Raw genomic sequence first — 15,193 nt, 5'->3', positions numbered from 1 at the left:
AGTTCGAGCCCCGCGTCAGGCTCTGGGCTGATGGCTCAGAGCCTACAGCCTGCTTCCGATTCTGTGTCTCCCTCTCTCTCTGACCCTCCCCCGTTCATGCTCTGTCTCTCTCTGTCTCAAAAATAAATAAACTTAAAAAATTTTTTTTAAAAAGAAAGACTTAATATTATTAAGATATCAATTTTCCTCTAACTGATATATAGATTTAACACAATCCCAATTAAAATCCAAGTAGACATTTTTTGTACAAGTTGAATCCTTTGATATTGATGTAGGATCAACAAATACCCAAATGCAACAGGTAAGAGGCAGACTTCTATCTGTTGAACCTACTACAGGGAACAACTCTTAATTTCCCTGGAGGAGATGAGTTGCTAAAAGTAACAGGAATTCTATTAGAAAAGTAAATTATGTATAATAATCTCAGGTATTAATTCCAATCAAACTTAAGATAAAAAGAGGGGCACCTGGTTGGCTCAGTCAGTCAAGTGTCCAACTTTTGGTTTCAGCTCAGGTCATGATCCCATGGTTCGTGAGTCCGAACCCTGCCAGCTCATGGAACCTGCTTGAGATTCTCTTTCTCTGTCTCTCCCTTTGCCTCTCACCCACTCGTTCTCTCTGTCTCTCTCTTAAAAATAAAATAAAAACTTAAAAATAATTAAAATAAGATAAAAAGTATTACAATACTGTAATAAAGAAATTACGTTTTCCTTTGTTTCTCATGTCTATTTAATAAGTACCAAATCAGGTAAAGCCCTGGTAAAATACCAGATAATGCCACTTTATTATTGTTGTTGTTGTTTTAAGAACAGGACAATCAAGAATTTTAGTGGTGTACCTCTTCCAGGTTGTACATATCTTATGGAATAGAAAAAGTCTGTACCAAATAAAAGGCACTATCAGATGGAACAAGGAAACTGGAAGAGTGCTGGGAGTCATTCAAAAGAATAAAAGGATTATTAACTAAGTGGAATTTAAGTGAAAACAAAACAAAAAAGAATAAAACAATTTAAATAACACTTGAATATCATACAGTCTTCAGGTATTTTATAAATATTTTAAATGCTTTTACAGCTAAGAACATTTTAAAAAAAATTTTTAGGGGCGCCTGGGTGGCGCAGTCGGTTAAGCGTCCGACTTCAGCCAGGTCACGATCTCACGGTCCGTGAGTTCGAGCCCCGCGTCAGGCTCTGGGCTGATGGCTCGGAGCCTGGAGCCTGTTTCCGATTCTGTGTCTCCCTCTCTCTCTGCCCCTCCCCCGTTCATGCTCTGTCTCTCTCTGTCCTAAAAATAAATAAAAAAAAAAAAAGTTGAAAAAAAAATTTTTTAATGTTTATTTATTTTTGAGAGACAGAGACAGAGCATGAGCGGAGGAGGGGTAGAGAGAGAGGGAGACAGAATCCGAAGCAGGCTCCAGGCTCTGAGCTGTTAGCACAGAGACTGACGTGGAGCTGGAACTCATGAGCTGTGAAATCATGACCTGAGCCTAAATTGGACGCTTAACTGACTGAGTCACCCAGGTGCCCCAAGAACATACTTTTAATCATGTAAGGGTAAGAAGAGCTTTTAAAACAATGGGTCAGATATTTCATTAAGAACTCACTTCAGGAAGCCTGAGCATTCTAGGAGATAAAAGAGACTTCAGGTTATGTGATTAGCAAAGAGCAAATATCAGAGTATGTATACTGTGTGTCGTATGACAGGATGTGTTACGTAACTCAGTAACCATGGCAAGTAAAGAAGCAGGCGGAGAGGTAACTTCATAATTCTAAACTAACAGAATTCTTAGAAGAATACAAAACACTGAATGGTTTGCTAACGAAACAAAGTTGGATGATGCTAATGCAAGATGCATGGCTGTCTTAATAGCTCATGTTACATTTCTATTGTACATAAAATAAGAGGAGACTTGCCAATTTGTATTTTTAAGATTTAAAAGAAAGAACACTACCAGAAAAAAATTTGTTCCTCTTCCAATTCTTCCCCTTAAAATGGCCATCTCCACCCTAAAATCAGAAACCAAGCCAGTAAGACCAGAAATAAGAACTTAATTACATGCTGCCAAAACCTTGACTGTATTAGTGTTAAATTATATGTAATAATATGTTTTATATAAACTACTAAATGATAAACATGCAGGTCAAGCCAAAAGATTTGCTTCAGTGCTGTCCTCAATTTCAATCCTCTTAAATGACCTTCATGATATGTTTAAATGCTGTTCCAGAATATTTAGTGTGGAACCAAATCTTATTTCACGCTTATCAAGTGTAATTGTTTGCTCAGAAATGTTTGGTGCTATTAGACATTGGGATCTCGTTTTAATACACAATTAGAAACTTTTCCTTCTATAATTATAAAGTTCTGAACCAAAGCTAAGAATGACCATTGATTATACAAGACTAAGACAACACAACATCAAATAAAATTATCTGACTTCATGTAAGTTGCAGTTTTATTAGAATGTACCAGTTGGGCAATTTCTATAACTTAGTGTTTAAATTAAGAAAACATGAATAATTTAAAGACTAATAAATTTTTAAAAATTTCAGTGAATATACACATAACTACACAGGATTTATGGTGTATCTGTAGGATTCTCTAGTCAGCATTCGTTGTGCGTGTAATATTAATAAAAAGGATTTTTTTTTTAACCATACAATGATTCTGGGATTTCCTGAATTTTCAGCTGCTGCATTTTCTACTCTACACCTGGCAGGTTCTTCTTCCTTGCAGTTTGTGCATTTCCTGTATTCTAAAAAGTAAATAGAAACAGGACCTTAATTGAGGAAATGGTGAGTCTTTGGCTAAGGAAATATAGCCACAGATAAGTACTTATACTTTGCACCTGGGGTTTGTTTTATACGGGACACTCTTTAGCAAAGTGTTCCTCATGATCATCATGAAACAGAACTGAAGGTGGCTTTTGTATGGACTCTTTTCTCTCTTGCCTAACTCATCAGCAGTAATTTAGAGTTTCTCTTAGATTATGTTGTCTATTCAATATATGTATGTTGATATATATACATAGATATATATATATAGATATATGTGTGTCAATATGTACACTAGTTCAGCATACATTTAAGATGCCTGAAGGAGTTGAATGTACAACTGGGAAGCACATGGATCTGACTAGATAATTCAAAAACAAGTCATTGGCACAGCCAGGAACAGAACAAGAAAGTTGCTATATCCTATCTTGCATTTTTAAAACCATGTCATACTCTATTGTGCCCTAAAATAATAAACTACCAATTCAAAGTTTAGTTTCTTAATTCTGACATTAACATATTATGAATGGGCACATATTGTGAATGGGCAGCACAAATAAACGACAACCATCACTGATTACTTCTCTAATAACTATAACTGTTTCAAGGTCACTCTTGAGAAGGTCAACTTTTAAGCATTCTACACCACAGGAACAAGAAGGGATTTTCCCTTCCTATTTATTTTTTTTTTTATTTTTTTTAACGTTTATTTATTTTTGAGACAGAGAGAGACAGAGCATGAACGGGGGAGGGTCAGAGAGAGAGGGAGACACAGAATCTGAAACAGGCTCCAGGCTCTGAGCTGTCAGCACAGAGCCCGACGCGGGGCTTGAACTCACGGACCGCGAGATCATGACCTGAGCTGAAGACGGACGCTTAACCGACTGAACCACCCAGGCGCCCCCCTTCCTATTTATTTAAATGAAATCTTTAAATGAAAGAATTAAGAGTTCCTTTCTTTCTGCATTGGAATATAATTTTAGTTCCAGAGGCTCTCATGGGACAGTGGGATAAATACATGCAGCACGTTACCAGGAGCCTAATACACAAACTCAGGGAACTAATTTAGTCAGTCATTTGAAGAATGTGCAAAGGGTGTGCTACTCAACAAGCTGCGACATCAGTAAGTCACCCAAGTTTAAAACTTAAAGGCCACCTCACTACTTTCTACGGTGAACTAAAAAGTGACTATTAATGACTTTCTTGTTCTATCTAGAAAACATCTCTTTTCTGCAAAGTGGATTGTGGAGTTCTTAACAAGTTCTAAGCTAAAAATAAGGCCTAAGCATCACTTTGAAGATATATCTAACAGTATTTGATAACTCTTTAATCCAAATGATGTAGCAATTGAACAGACTTGGTGAAAACACCTTCTTACATGGTTTCAAAGTCTCTCTATTTTGCTAATTTCTTCAAATTTCCTTAATAAGTATGTGCTAATTTCATCATGAATTTAAAAATATAATCAATTTTATTTATAACATGAGAAACTGATTTAATGAAGTTGCTCACCTTACAAATGTGTAGCATAGAAGGCCATTTCTATGATTTAATTCAGTGGGTGCTGAGCACCATACCCTTTTCTAAAAGAATACCTTTAGAGAGTATACATTTGGATACTGAGGATCTTGAAGATTTCCAAATAAATTCAAGACTCTCTCTGGGAGATAGGGGTTGGGATATTTCAACAATATTATCTGATAGCTAGCTGAGAACAAATCTTTGTAAAAATAGAACTATTGGTGGAAAGCAAAGATGGCAGAATAAACTGAAGAGAAAACAGGAAGAAAGGGGCCCAGCATTACATAATACACTCAGCATACATAATATTTTCCCTGGGTACCGTATATTCTAATCACTCAACGTTCAAATGAGGGTTAGTATTAATTACCCCAAAAAATAATTTCTAAAAACTTTTATTAATATGTTACTTTCAGAGAATATAAATCTGTTTCTCAGGTTCAAAGATTACAGAATTTTGAATGTTTATGTAACTTTTAGTAATAACTAAATTTACACACCAAGTCAAGGGTTCCAAACAGCACTCCTTACTAAAACTATAAACAAAAAAGGTTTTTTTGATCCTTATTATGTAAAGTTGGTATTTTAGTTGAATCTGTTTTCTTTGATTCCCTTTTCAGCACTTTTATCTGTTTAACTTTTGCAAAAATATATACAACAGTGACAACTTGTTATTCCTACCTTGAAATTTTACTTTCCTTTTTAAGAGTTTCAAATAGAAATTGTGATATCCACTAGAGTCAGTTCCTCAATATATTAAAATGGAACTTAATAAATCATCAGCTATAGTGGTAAAACATGCCAATCATAAATGATTTGTTTTACCACTTTACAGATAGCCTTACAGGTATTAAAAGAAGACATTTATTTTTTAAATTCTGCATATTAAGTGGATCAGATAATTCCTCTTGAATTACATTCAAGTACTATATTCTTGCTATTATAATAACTTTTCACAAGGTGTCACTGTTCTTCAAAGAAACAAAACATTTACTCTGTAAAAAAAAATGTGTTTCATTTTAAGAGCTCAATACATGTTACAAATCTTAATCTACTGTATCTTCGGATGTCAGAAGTACATATATCATTCCTACTATTGTATGGGCAAAAATCATGGAGAAACAAAGGAAACTGATTTACTCCAGGTCATATACGGAACCAAAATCACTTTCCTCAAATACTGTACGAACATTTCAACAATACTGAGCTACTGAAAAATTTGTCTTTTAAAGTTTTCTTAATCCTTCTTTAAAAGTATCTCCTTTAAGACTTACCTCTTCTTTGACTATGAGAAAAGAAATTCTCATCAGCTGAAAATATTTTTCAAAGCAATCTATTTTCTATCTAAATTATATTATAAATGTAAGCTATCTTACAAAAAAAAGGTCTTGTATAAGATAACATCTGGAAATTTGTAAAGCTGTGCAACAGATATGTACCTTCCATTCCTTTCATCTCCTTGGGCTGTATCGTGAAAGGCAGTTCTGGGAAATGGAATTCCTTCCTGTCAGATCTGGAAAAATTCAGCTTTCTTTTGTTTCCATTTGCTATTTGGTCATTTTGACCTGTTCGCTCATTAAATATACCCTTCTCCATTTGGCTCTAAACAAACAAATAAGTAAGAGTTAATTTATTTATTTATTTTTTTTTTAATTTTTTTTTTAACATTTATTTATTTTGAGACAGAGAGAGACAGAGCATGAACAGGGGAGGGGCAGAGAGAGAGGGAGACACAGAACCGGAAGCAGGCTTCAGGATCTGAGCCATCAGCCCAGAGCCCGACGCGGGGCTCAAACTCACGGAACGTGAGATTGTGACCTGAGCCGAAGTCGGACGCTTAACCGACTGAGCCACCCAGGCGCCCCAGTAAGAGTTAATTTAAAAAAAGATGTGTAACTATTTTTTGAATCATAAGCCTAAAATTGCCAGCCATTTGGAAGGTAATAGGATAGTCATAAAAGGTCTACATTTGCAAGGTTATTTAATAATTAAGAAGTAGAATAGAATACCATTAAACACATAAACAGATCGAATTCCAATAAAAGTTTCATGAAGCAAACTTCTAAAGATATATTGGATAATCTGAGAATACTAGTGTTGATCATGAGAAGCATAATCTTAACTTTTAATTTATAATCCTACTCATTGTACTCTGACTTTGACAAACTGCTTCAGTTCATTTTATTAATAATTTATTTTCCATTTACAAAATGATGTACTCTGGACATATTGAAAACCTGAGAACCCAGAACTCTAGAAATGTGTTACCTATTTTCACTCATTTGGCAACAGATGACAAAAAATCTGCTAAGTTAATGAACACTCTACCACAATGTAATATGTAGTATGCCACTGTGTAAATATATATTAATGTGCTTAATGACTTGCTTGCTCTTAGATAGATTTGTGTTGTTTTCATTTTTTATTATTATAAATAACATTATGCTTCAATTTTTAATAAGCTACTTCCCTATGTAAAACAGTAAGGCAATGAACTACACTGATTGCATTTTTCTTTAAAATAATTTTTTTTAATGTTTATATATTTTTGCGAGAGAGAGAGAGTGTGTAAGCAGGGGAGGGGCAGAGAGAGAGGGAGACACAGAATCTGAAGCAGGCTCCAGGCTCTGAGCTGCCAACACAGAGCCTGATGTGGGGCTCAAACTCGTGAACCGCAAGATCACGACCTGAGCTGAGGCTGGATGCTGAACCTACTGACCCACCCAGGTGCCCCACGGATTATATTTTTCTAGTGAAAAGTTTGATGTGTCTATTTGGTAATTGCCTTTAATCTATAAATAAGATATTAAAAACACTTTGGGGGCAGTAAAAGACCAAAAAGTCTTGTGCCTTTTTTTTTTAAGATTCTATTTTTTTTTTTAACTAATCTCTACACACTACGTAGGGCTCGAACCTATGAACCAGAGGATCAAGAGTCACATGCTCTTCTGACTGAGCTAGCCAGGCACCCCAAGTCTTGTGACTTTTAAGGGTGAAAATCTTAACTTTTTTTGTGCAAGTCACACACATACAGAAATCAAATTATAAGAAATTAACGAAAACTGAAAGCACTAAGGAAATGATGGCCTATTTTCATCTCAGGAGGGAAAAAAAAAGGCTAAAAGCACATTTTTTAAAATGTTGGAGCCCTAAAGATAGAAAAAAGGATTGAATGGGGAGGGAGTCAAGGATAAAGTTTAAAAGAGGCCATGTTTTAATGACTAGGTTCTTGCCTTACTTGAGTGGGACCTACATCCTCTTGCCTGCTATTAGACATAAACTGTACAATAGATTGTGAAGAAGTATGTCTCTTTTTCACTCTTTCAGTCAACCTATTATTTAAAAATGAAGGCAAAGTTATTAGAACTCCCCATAAGCACTTCTGTTTTAGCTTCAGTAATGAAGTGATATCATGGCAGTCTACAGTTTGAACACTGAGTGCCAAAATGCAGTCACATTGTGTAAATGCCAATTGATAGAAGTAGGTGAAAACAGAGAGACAACTTGCTCATGGCTAACATCAGTGGTAACAACCATGTTGTGGGCTCACTCCAGCTGGCCTACTTGGTTTCTTGTATTTGTTCTAAATCTGGATCTCTTAACTACTGGTTTCTGAATTTCTGAGCTTGGTTTCCAAGGCTGGCTTACAACCATGGTTATTGCAACTAGGGTTTTGGGGTCCTCTCAAGAACAAATGGGCTCTTGCTGTCTGTAGACTGTTGTACCTTTGGACTGACACAGAAACGTCCACTGGCCCACTGCTGTAGCCATTGAGCTTTACAACTTATAGCTCAAATGCTAGTATGGGCTTGGGATGCTGAATGTAGTCTCCTTCCTAACCCAGGTTCATGGTAGTGTCCCTAAGTTTAAAGGTTTTTTTTTTTATTATTTTATTTTAGAGAGAAAGAAAGAACAGGAGCATGGGAGAGGACAGAGGGGGAGAGAGACAGACAGACAGACAGATAGACAGAGAATCCTAAGCAGGCTCCACACTCAGTGTGGAGATTGGTGCAGGGCTCCATCCCATGACACTGAGATCATGACCTGAGCCGAAATCAAGAGTTGGACACCCAATCAACTGAGCCACCCAGGCGCCTCTCCCTAAATTTAAAACTATCCCTGATGCCTTACTAAATAGACCCTTGCTATATACATCACACTGCCCTTGATTAACCAGACTCATGGTACCAGTCTTTCAATCTGTATCAGTACCTAAATCTACAACTGGCCTAATATGTTGTTTTCCTCCCCAAATACTTGATCTTCAAAGGCTATTTGACTATAAACGATTATTTTCAACTATTCTCCTCCATTTAGAAAATCTGCTATGATACAGAAAAAAATGCTTACTTTGTTATACCAAGGCACATCAGTCCCAGAACCTAGGTCATATCAACTTTTTCTTCTTCAAATGGGAAGAAATTATCCTGAGGCTCTTGTTTTTAAAAGTGAGGTTTTTCCCAAAGGCATAAGTGGAAAATTAGACATCTATATAGGTAAGAAAAGTTAATTTCTTCTATGGCATTCTTAAGAAACACTCAGTAATGTCCTATTATTATAATTTCAATATATCCTCAAATTCAGTTTATATACAGACACTATGAACTTGATTCCTTGAAACACCTTTATATAGGAATGTTGTATCACTTAGGTTCATTTCCTTCTGTCTTTTTTTGTCACAACTCACCTTGGAGTGGGAAAGATTTGACATGGGATTTGAAGCCACCAAATTACTGCTAGTTAGATTGATAGGTGGCATCATCATACTACCTCCAGCATGTGGATCATTTTTCATTCCATTAGAGTTAGTGCCGGGATTGACAGGGTTTGGTAGTTCACTGATTACAGATTTTGTGTCTTGAGATATAGTATGAACATTTTCAATTGCATCCTGTTGACAATGTCCACCTTCACACTCTGTCTTTTTTGATTCTAAGATATCTCCTTTTCCTCCTTTGACTTTAATAACTCTGACTTTGATCTCCTTGGGCCTTTTCTCTTTTTCCATTTCCTGGAATAGGAAATATCCAAACATCCAAAATCTCAGTCAGAAGAACAGTTATTTTTATCATTAGAGTGCTACTTATAATACAGTTATATTGGCCAGAAAGAGAATAGTCTTTACCTTTCCCAAAATTGGAGTACTTAACAGTGTATTGGTAGAAGTTGTTTTCCTTTCATCTTTCCTAAGTTCATTTTCTTTAGAATTCTCTTTTGGCTTTATGTATGAATTGACTTTTGCTTCTTGTAGTAATTTAGCTCTCAGTTCTGGTATAAATCTGATAAAACAAGCAATTATCAACCAATAATCTTTTATTTATATAAAGTATTTTATCTTTAATGTACCAGTTAATCAATTAATTTACGTGCTAACTACAGCATAAATAAGTTATTAAAAATGCACGTGTGCCAAGAGATGGTACAATATTTATTTAATACAAATTGCTTCCTGGTAAAGATAAATCTTCCAAAAATTTTGGCATGGGAATTTACTATATAAAACTTTTAGAAAACTTTACTCAATAAAATTATTTTTTTAATTTTCATAAATGTATTATTCTTTCCAAGGAAAACCCAAACCATTTTGTCCTTTTTGTGTTTCTTCAAAGTAACAGTACTTAAAAGATGAACTAATTAGGGGCGCCTGGGTGGCTCAGTCTGTTGAGCGGCCGACTTCGGGGCTCAGGTCACGATCTCGCGGTCCGTGAGTTTGAGCCCCGCGTCAGGCTCTGTGCTGACAGCTCAGAGCCTGGAGCCTGCTTCGGATTCTGTGTCTCCCTCTCTCTGACCCTCCCCCGTTCATGCTCTGTCTCTCTCTGTCTCAAAAATAAATAAACGTTAAAAAAAATTTTTTTTAATAAAAAATTTTTTTAAAAAAGAACTAATTAGTTTCTGAAATCTTAGTCTAGAGAAATATTTTTAGTACAAAATGTAACAGAATACATCAATATTAAAGGGAGATGATTTTGGTTTTAGTTTGATTTTTTTATGTTACTTATTTTTTAATAGAAAACCATTCACATGGCTCAGAACGTAAAAGGCTGTATTGAAAAGTCTCCTTCCTACCCTGCCCCTGAGTTGCACAGTTCCCCTCCCTGAAGCAGCTATTATTATCACTTTGGAGAAATTTTATTTTCTTTATTTTTTTAAGTGGCTCTACACACAATTGGGTCTTGAACTCACCCCCCAATTTCAAAAGTCACATCCTCCACCAACTGAGCCAGCCAGGTGTCCCCTAGTTTGTGGAAACTTTAAAATACCATTCCATGAGTAAATTCTTCCCTAGTTCAACCCAATCTTGACAGGGCTGTGCAGGGTACATGTCTAGTAAAGGGGAGTGTGAAGAGACGAAGAAAATAAACAGTGTGATTCATTTGGCTGAATAAGAAAATGTCATACTTCTGCCAAAACTCCTTTGCATTGCAGAAGGCTCTGTGAAAGGGAGAGGTCACTTATCAAAGGAAAAGGTCTTCTCCAAACATTTTCTGAGAATTCGATCATTGGAATTCAAGAACTTTCACCCCATCATGCTAAAATCCTAGTATCTAAGTATCCAGGAGAAATCAACTTGGTCTATGGAGAAGTGATATAAAGCAACTTTTTAATTCAATAACTGGCACTTTTTTCATCAATGGATTTTCAATATACCTTCTTTACATTTTTTATTTTATATTAAAATTCTTAAAATGCTTAAAGTTCTAAGTACTCTAAAGGATTCTCTCTTCTTTGCCTTTTTCTATTATAGTGTATCTTCCATGGCAGTTCCTGGAACTTTCCATGCCTAATCTTAAATTCATCACATTTTCAAATGATGTCCATATTTTCTGACCTCACATCCAAAGACCAACTGAATGACTCTGTAATTAAAGAAAAAAATCTTCTTTCAAAGCCCAAATAGAAAACGGTGGGTTTTCTTTTAAAGAAATACAGCTGATTTATAAATATACACTGTCATTATATGTTACATATACAATGTTGGACACAGAAGGACTAGAGGCATGGTCCCTACGTTCCAGAAATTTCCATTTTGGTAGGGACAATATGACAACAGGGACTGCAATAGAGAATAAATAAAGCAGAGGGAAAAAAATCATTTGGGAAATAAATGCCAACTATAACATATAGATCAGAGAAGCTGTCAGAAGAGGAAAAACCAGACTATTCTGAGTCAGAGGTCCAAATGGGAATAAAGTTAAACAGTACTGATTGTTTATTTACTATCTTCTGGCCTATGATTGCCATTGAAAATGTGTGTAAAGAGCTTAGCATACTGCCTAGGACATAGTAACTGTAATGAATGTTAACTACAATTATTTTTATTACAATTTTCATCATAACACCTGTGAACCTACCATACACCTAGTCAATAGCGAGGAACTCAGTAAAGTTTTTGTTAAATTGAATTTTCTGTGTGTGTAACATTAACCTATGCAGCAATTCTCATGCTACTAAAACTTCCTAATATAAAACACTATAAAGTCCATAATCACTCAACATGCTTACTTTTCTATAAATCCATCTCTAGTAAAATACTCATGATGCAGAAGATCAGTTGACGATGTCCTCTCAGCAGGATCAATTTGTAAACAAGCCTAGAAAATGAAAAAAAAAAAGATTCTAACATTAATAAGTTTCTAACAGGGCTCTATAAGGTAAAAATTAAATTGACCTATGTAGAAGTTAACTAATTACCCAGAGCTAAAAAGATTCTTAAGAAGATGGAATTAGACCTTAGAAATTTCTGACAGTGAGTTCTGACCATTTATTTCCCTAAGAAATTTGTACTTGTAAAGCATTATTACAGGTTAAACGTCCTATGATTCTAGCCAAAACAGAAGTCTGTTTGTTTCAGCTGCAATTAGCAGAAATTAATTTGTTCTTTTTGATCCTCTTATCAGCACCATAAGGTGAAAAGTTCATGGATTATTATTTCCCTTTTACAGTACTAGAAGCATAATTAGTGATTTACCATATGAGGATTTTAACTCATTGTCTGAATCCTAATCCAGTGCTCTTCCTATAATACAACTTAACAAACCTTCAAGCACTCAAATCTTTCAATAATCCATTATAAGAACAGCTCTTTTCTCTTACCCTGTTTTGAGAATATTTCAACTGAATAGAGATTTAAAAAAAAAAACCCACAAAACAAAAACAGGTGATAGAAGTAAGAGTTTTAAAAATAAATTGAAAGGAGCCTGGGTAGCTCAGTGGGTTAAGCATCCAGCTTCGCTCAGGTCATGATCTTACTGCTCATGGGCTTGAGTTCCTCATTGGGCTCTGTGCTGACAGCTCAGAGCCTGGAGCCTACTTCAAATTCCGTGTCTCCCTCTCTCACTGCCCCTCCCTTGCTCATACTCTGTCTCTCTCTCTGTGTCTCTCTCTCTCAAATATAAATAAATATTTTTAAAAAATTAATCATTTAAAAATAAGTCGAACATAAGAAATCTTTACATGGTTGTAAATAGAAGATATTTTATTAATATTAATTATTATTAATTAATTAATATATTATTATATATAATTATTTGTATATAATATTTATAATTAATAAAGAATATATTTATTATTTAATATAATAATATAATATAATTATATTATATTATATTTAATATAATATAATAATTAATTAATATATATTATATAATTATTTATATATAATATTTATAATTAATTATATGTAATAACTAATTAATATAAATTAATATTAATTTATTAATATTAATGGTAGAATTTGAATAAAATTCATTTGCATCATAATTTTCATTCTTCCTTTTAAAAAAGGCAAAGAATAATAATAATTGGTAACTTTTATTGATGTTTACTGTGTGCCACACAACACTCCACCTAGCTTTTTCCTATTATTTGATCCCAGCAACAACCCTACAAGGTATATATTATTACTCCCATTGCACAGATAAAGAGACTGAGGCCCAGAGAAATCAATTTGTCTAAGATCTAATAAATAAAAGTGTAATTAAAATCCAGAAAAACCAAGGTAATTGAATATAATATTACCTTTTCATTTATGTCCAAATATGTATGTTTAAAGTGATTCACAAAAAAAAAGTTGTAAAGATCTGCTATACAACAATAAGAATATAGCTAATGTATAGCTATACTATACATTTTGAAATTTGGTAAGACGGTAGATCTCATATTGTGCATTTTTTACTGTAATAAAAATATATTGAGTCACAAAGCAAAACTGAATTCATTATCCACTTTATGATGCGGGAATACCCATACCCTTAAAACTGCAACTAGTTAAAAATATATACTTATTTTAGAGTGTAACAGTAATCTGTCAATAAAATTTATTAAGAAAAATGTTAAAAAGTCTGCCCAAGTCATAGCCTATTAGAGGTAGACTAAATTAGTCCTTCTCTGAATAATATAACCAGAAAATTTAAATCTATGCCCTAGTTTGGAAAATGTAAAATATGATACTTTGAGAAACAGACTGGCAGTTTCATTAAAAATCAAACATACACATACCTTAAACCCACCCACCATTTCAGTCTTAGATATTTACTCAAGAGAATAAAACTATACATCTACACAAAGACATATACATGAATGTTCATAGCAATTTTATTTGTAACAGCCAAAAATAGGAAACAACCCAAAACAAGGGAATAGATTAATAATTGTTACAGATCCATACAATGGACTATTACTCAGCAATAAAAAGGAATCAACTACTGATACACACAAAGCCATGAATGAATCTCTAAACCATAATGCTGAGTTGAAGAGTACATACTATGTAATTCCATGTATATATATTCTAGAAAATGTGAACGAATCTACAGTGACAGAAAGCAACTCAGAGGTTGTCTGGGAACTGAAATGATGGGAAAGATAGATTATAAAAGGACAAAAGGACATTTTGTAGGGTGATGGAAATGTTAGATATCTTGATTGTGGTGGTGGTTTCATAGGTGTATACACCTATCAAAACTCATCAAATTGCAAATTTTAAGTATGTGTAGTTTACTGTATATAAATTATGTCACAATAAACTTGCTTACAAAATTTAAATCTAGGAAATGATACATGCTTTGCCCAAATATTAAGATGTATTTTAAAGTTGCAATAGTCGGGGCACCTGACTGGCTCAGTCAGTGGAGCATGTTACTCTTGATCTCAGGGTTCTGAGTTAAAGTCATATGTTGAGTATAGAGATTACTTAAAAATAAAACCTAAAATAAAATAAAATAAAATAAAAGTGGGAAGGAGTAATTAAAAACAAAAATAAAGTTACAATAATCAATTAAACTGGTACTTACGCTAGATTAAAGAAAGAAATCAATGAAATAGAAATAGACCCAAGCATGTATAAGTATTTTGTCTATGATAAATGTGGCAAACCAAGTCACTGCATTATTCAAGTTGAAGAAAAATATTTACAACATCTATGATAAAGACTAATATGCTTATTACTTCACAAATCTATATGAAAAAAGATGGTCTAATTGACAAATAGTTTAATCATTCTTAAATATTGTTTATATTATTTCTATAGATTTATATTATATATTATATACTAATAATTTTTCATTATTATGACCAATTTATATTGTATTATATTAATAATAAAGGTAAAATATTCAACCTTTCCTGTAATCATATAACTGCAACTAAAAAAAAGATGCTATTTTAAACTTATTAAATCGGCAAATATTTTGTAATGCCTGGCTGGCTCAGTCAGTGGAGTATGTGACCCCTGATCTTGAGGTTATGAGTTTGAGTGCCACATTGAGTATAGGCGTTACTTTTGAAAAATAGGCAAATAGGAGCATGTGGGTGCCTCAGTCAGTCGAGCATCAGAGTCTTGATTTTGGCTCAGGTCATGATCCCAGGGTTGTGGGATCGATCCCCATGTCAGGCTCCGCACT

At 34.1% G+C, this 15,193-nt stretch overlaps 1 protein-coding gene across 13 annotated transcripts in view; it reads right to left on the bottom strand.

Moving 5' to 3' along the window:
* The window catches only part of CDKL3 (cyclin dependent kinase like 3), a 100,074-nt gene that overhangs the window by 53,503 nt on the left and 31,378 nt on the right, over nucleotides 1-15,193 (bottom strand). For 6 of the 13 annotated variants that reach the window (XM_058736253.1, XM_058736252.1, XM_058736254.1 and 3 more), the window contains exons 7-11: nucleotides 11,796-11,884; nucleotides 9,418-9,571; nucleotides 8,980-9,303; nucleotides 5,732-5,894; nucleotides 2,435-2,752 (exon numbers count right to left, since the gene is read on the bottom strand). In XM_058736253.1, the coding sequence (XP_058592236.1) occupies nucleotides 2,565-2,752; nucleotides 5,732-5,894; nucleotides 8,980-9,303; nucleotides 9,418-9,571; nucleotides 11,796-11,884 (918 nt within the window). In that variant the 3' untranslated portion in view covers nucleotides 2,435-2,564. Of the gene's footprint in view, nucleotides 1-1,951; nucleotides 2,007-2,434; nucleotides 2,753-5,731; nucleotides 5,895-8,642; nucleotides 8,781-8,979; nucleotides 9,304-9,417; nucleotides 9,572-11,795; nucleotides 11,885-15,193 lie in introns of those variants that run through there. The other 7 variants (XR_009263712.1, XM_058736259.1, XM_058736258.1 and 4 more) reach the window with 4 other exon arrangements.

The sequence above is a fragment of the Neofelis nebulosa genome, chromosome 1 (genome assembly GCF_028018385.1).
Source record: "Neofelis nebulosa isolate mNeoNeb1 chromosome 1, mNeoNeb1.pri, whole genome shotgun sequence".
NCBI classification, from domain to species: domain Eukaryota; kingdom Metazoa; phylum Chordata; class Mammalia; order Carnivora; family Felidae; genus Neofelis; species Neofelis nebulosa.
The sequence above is the reverse complement of the archived record's forward strand: the minus strand, read 5'-3'. Positions and strand labels throughout refer to the sequence as shown.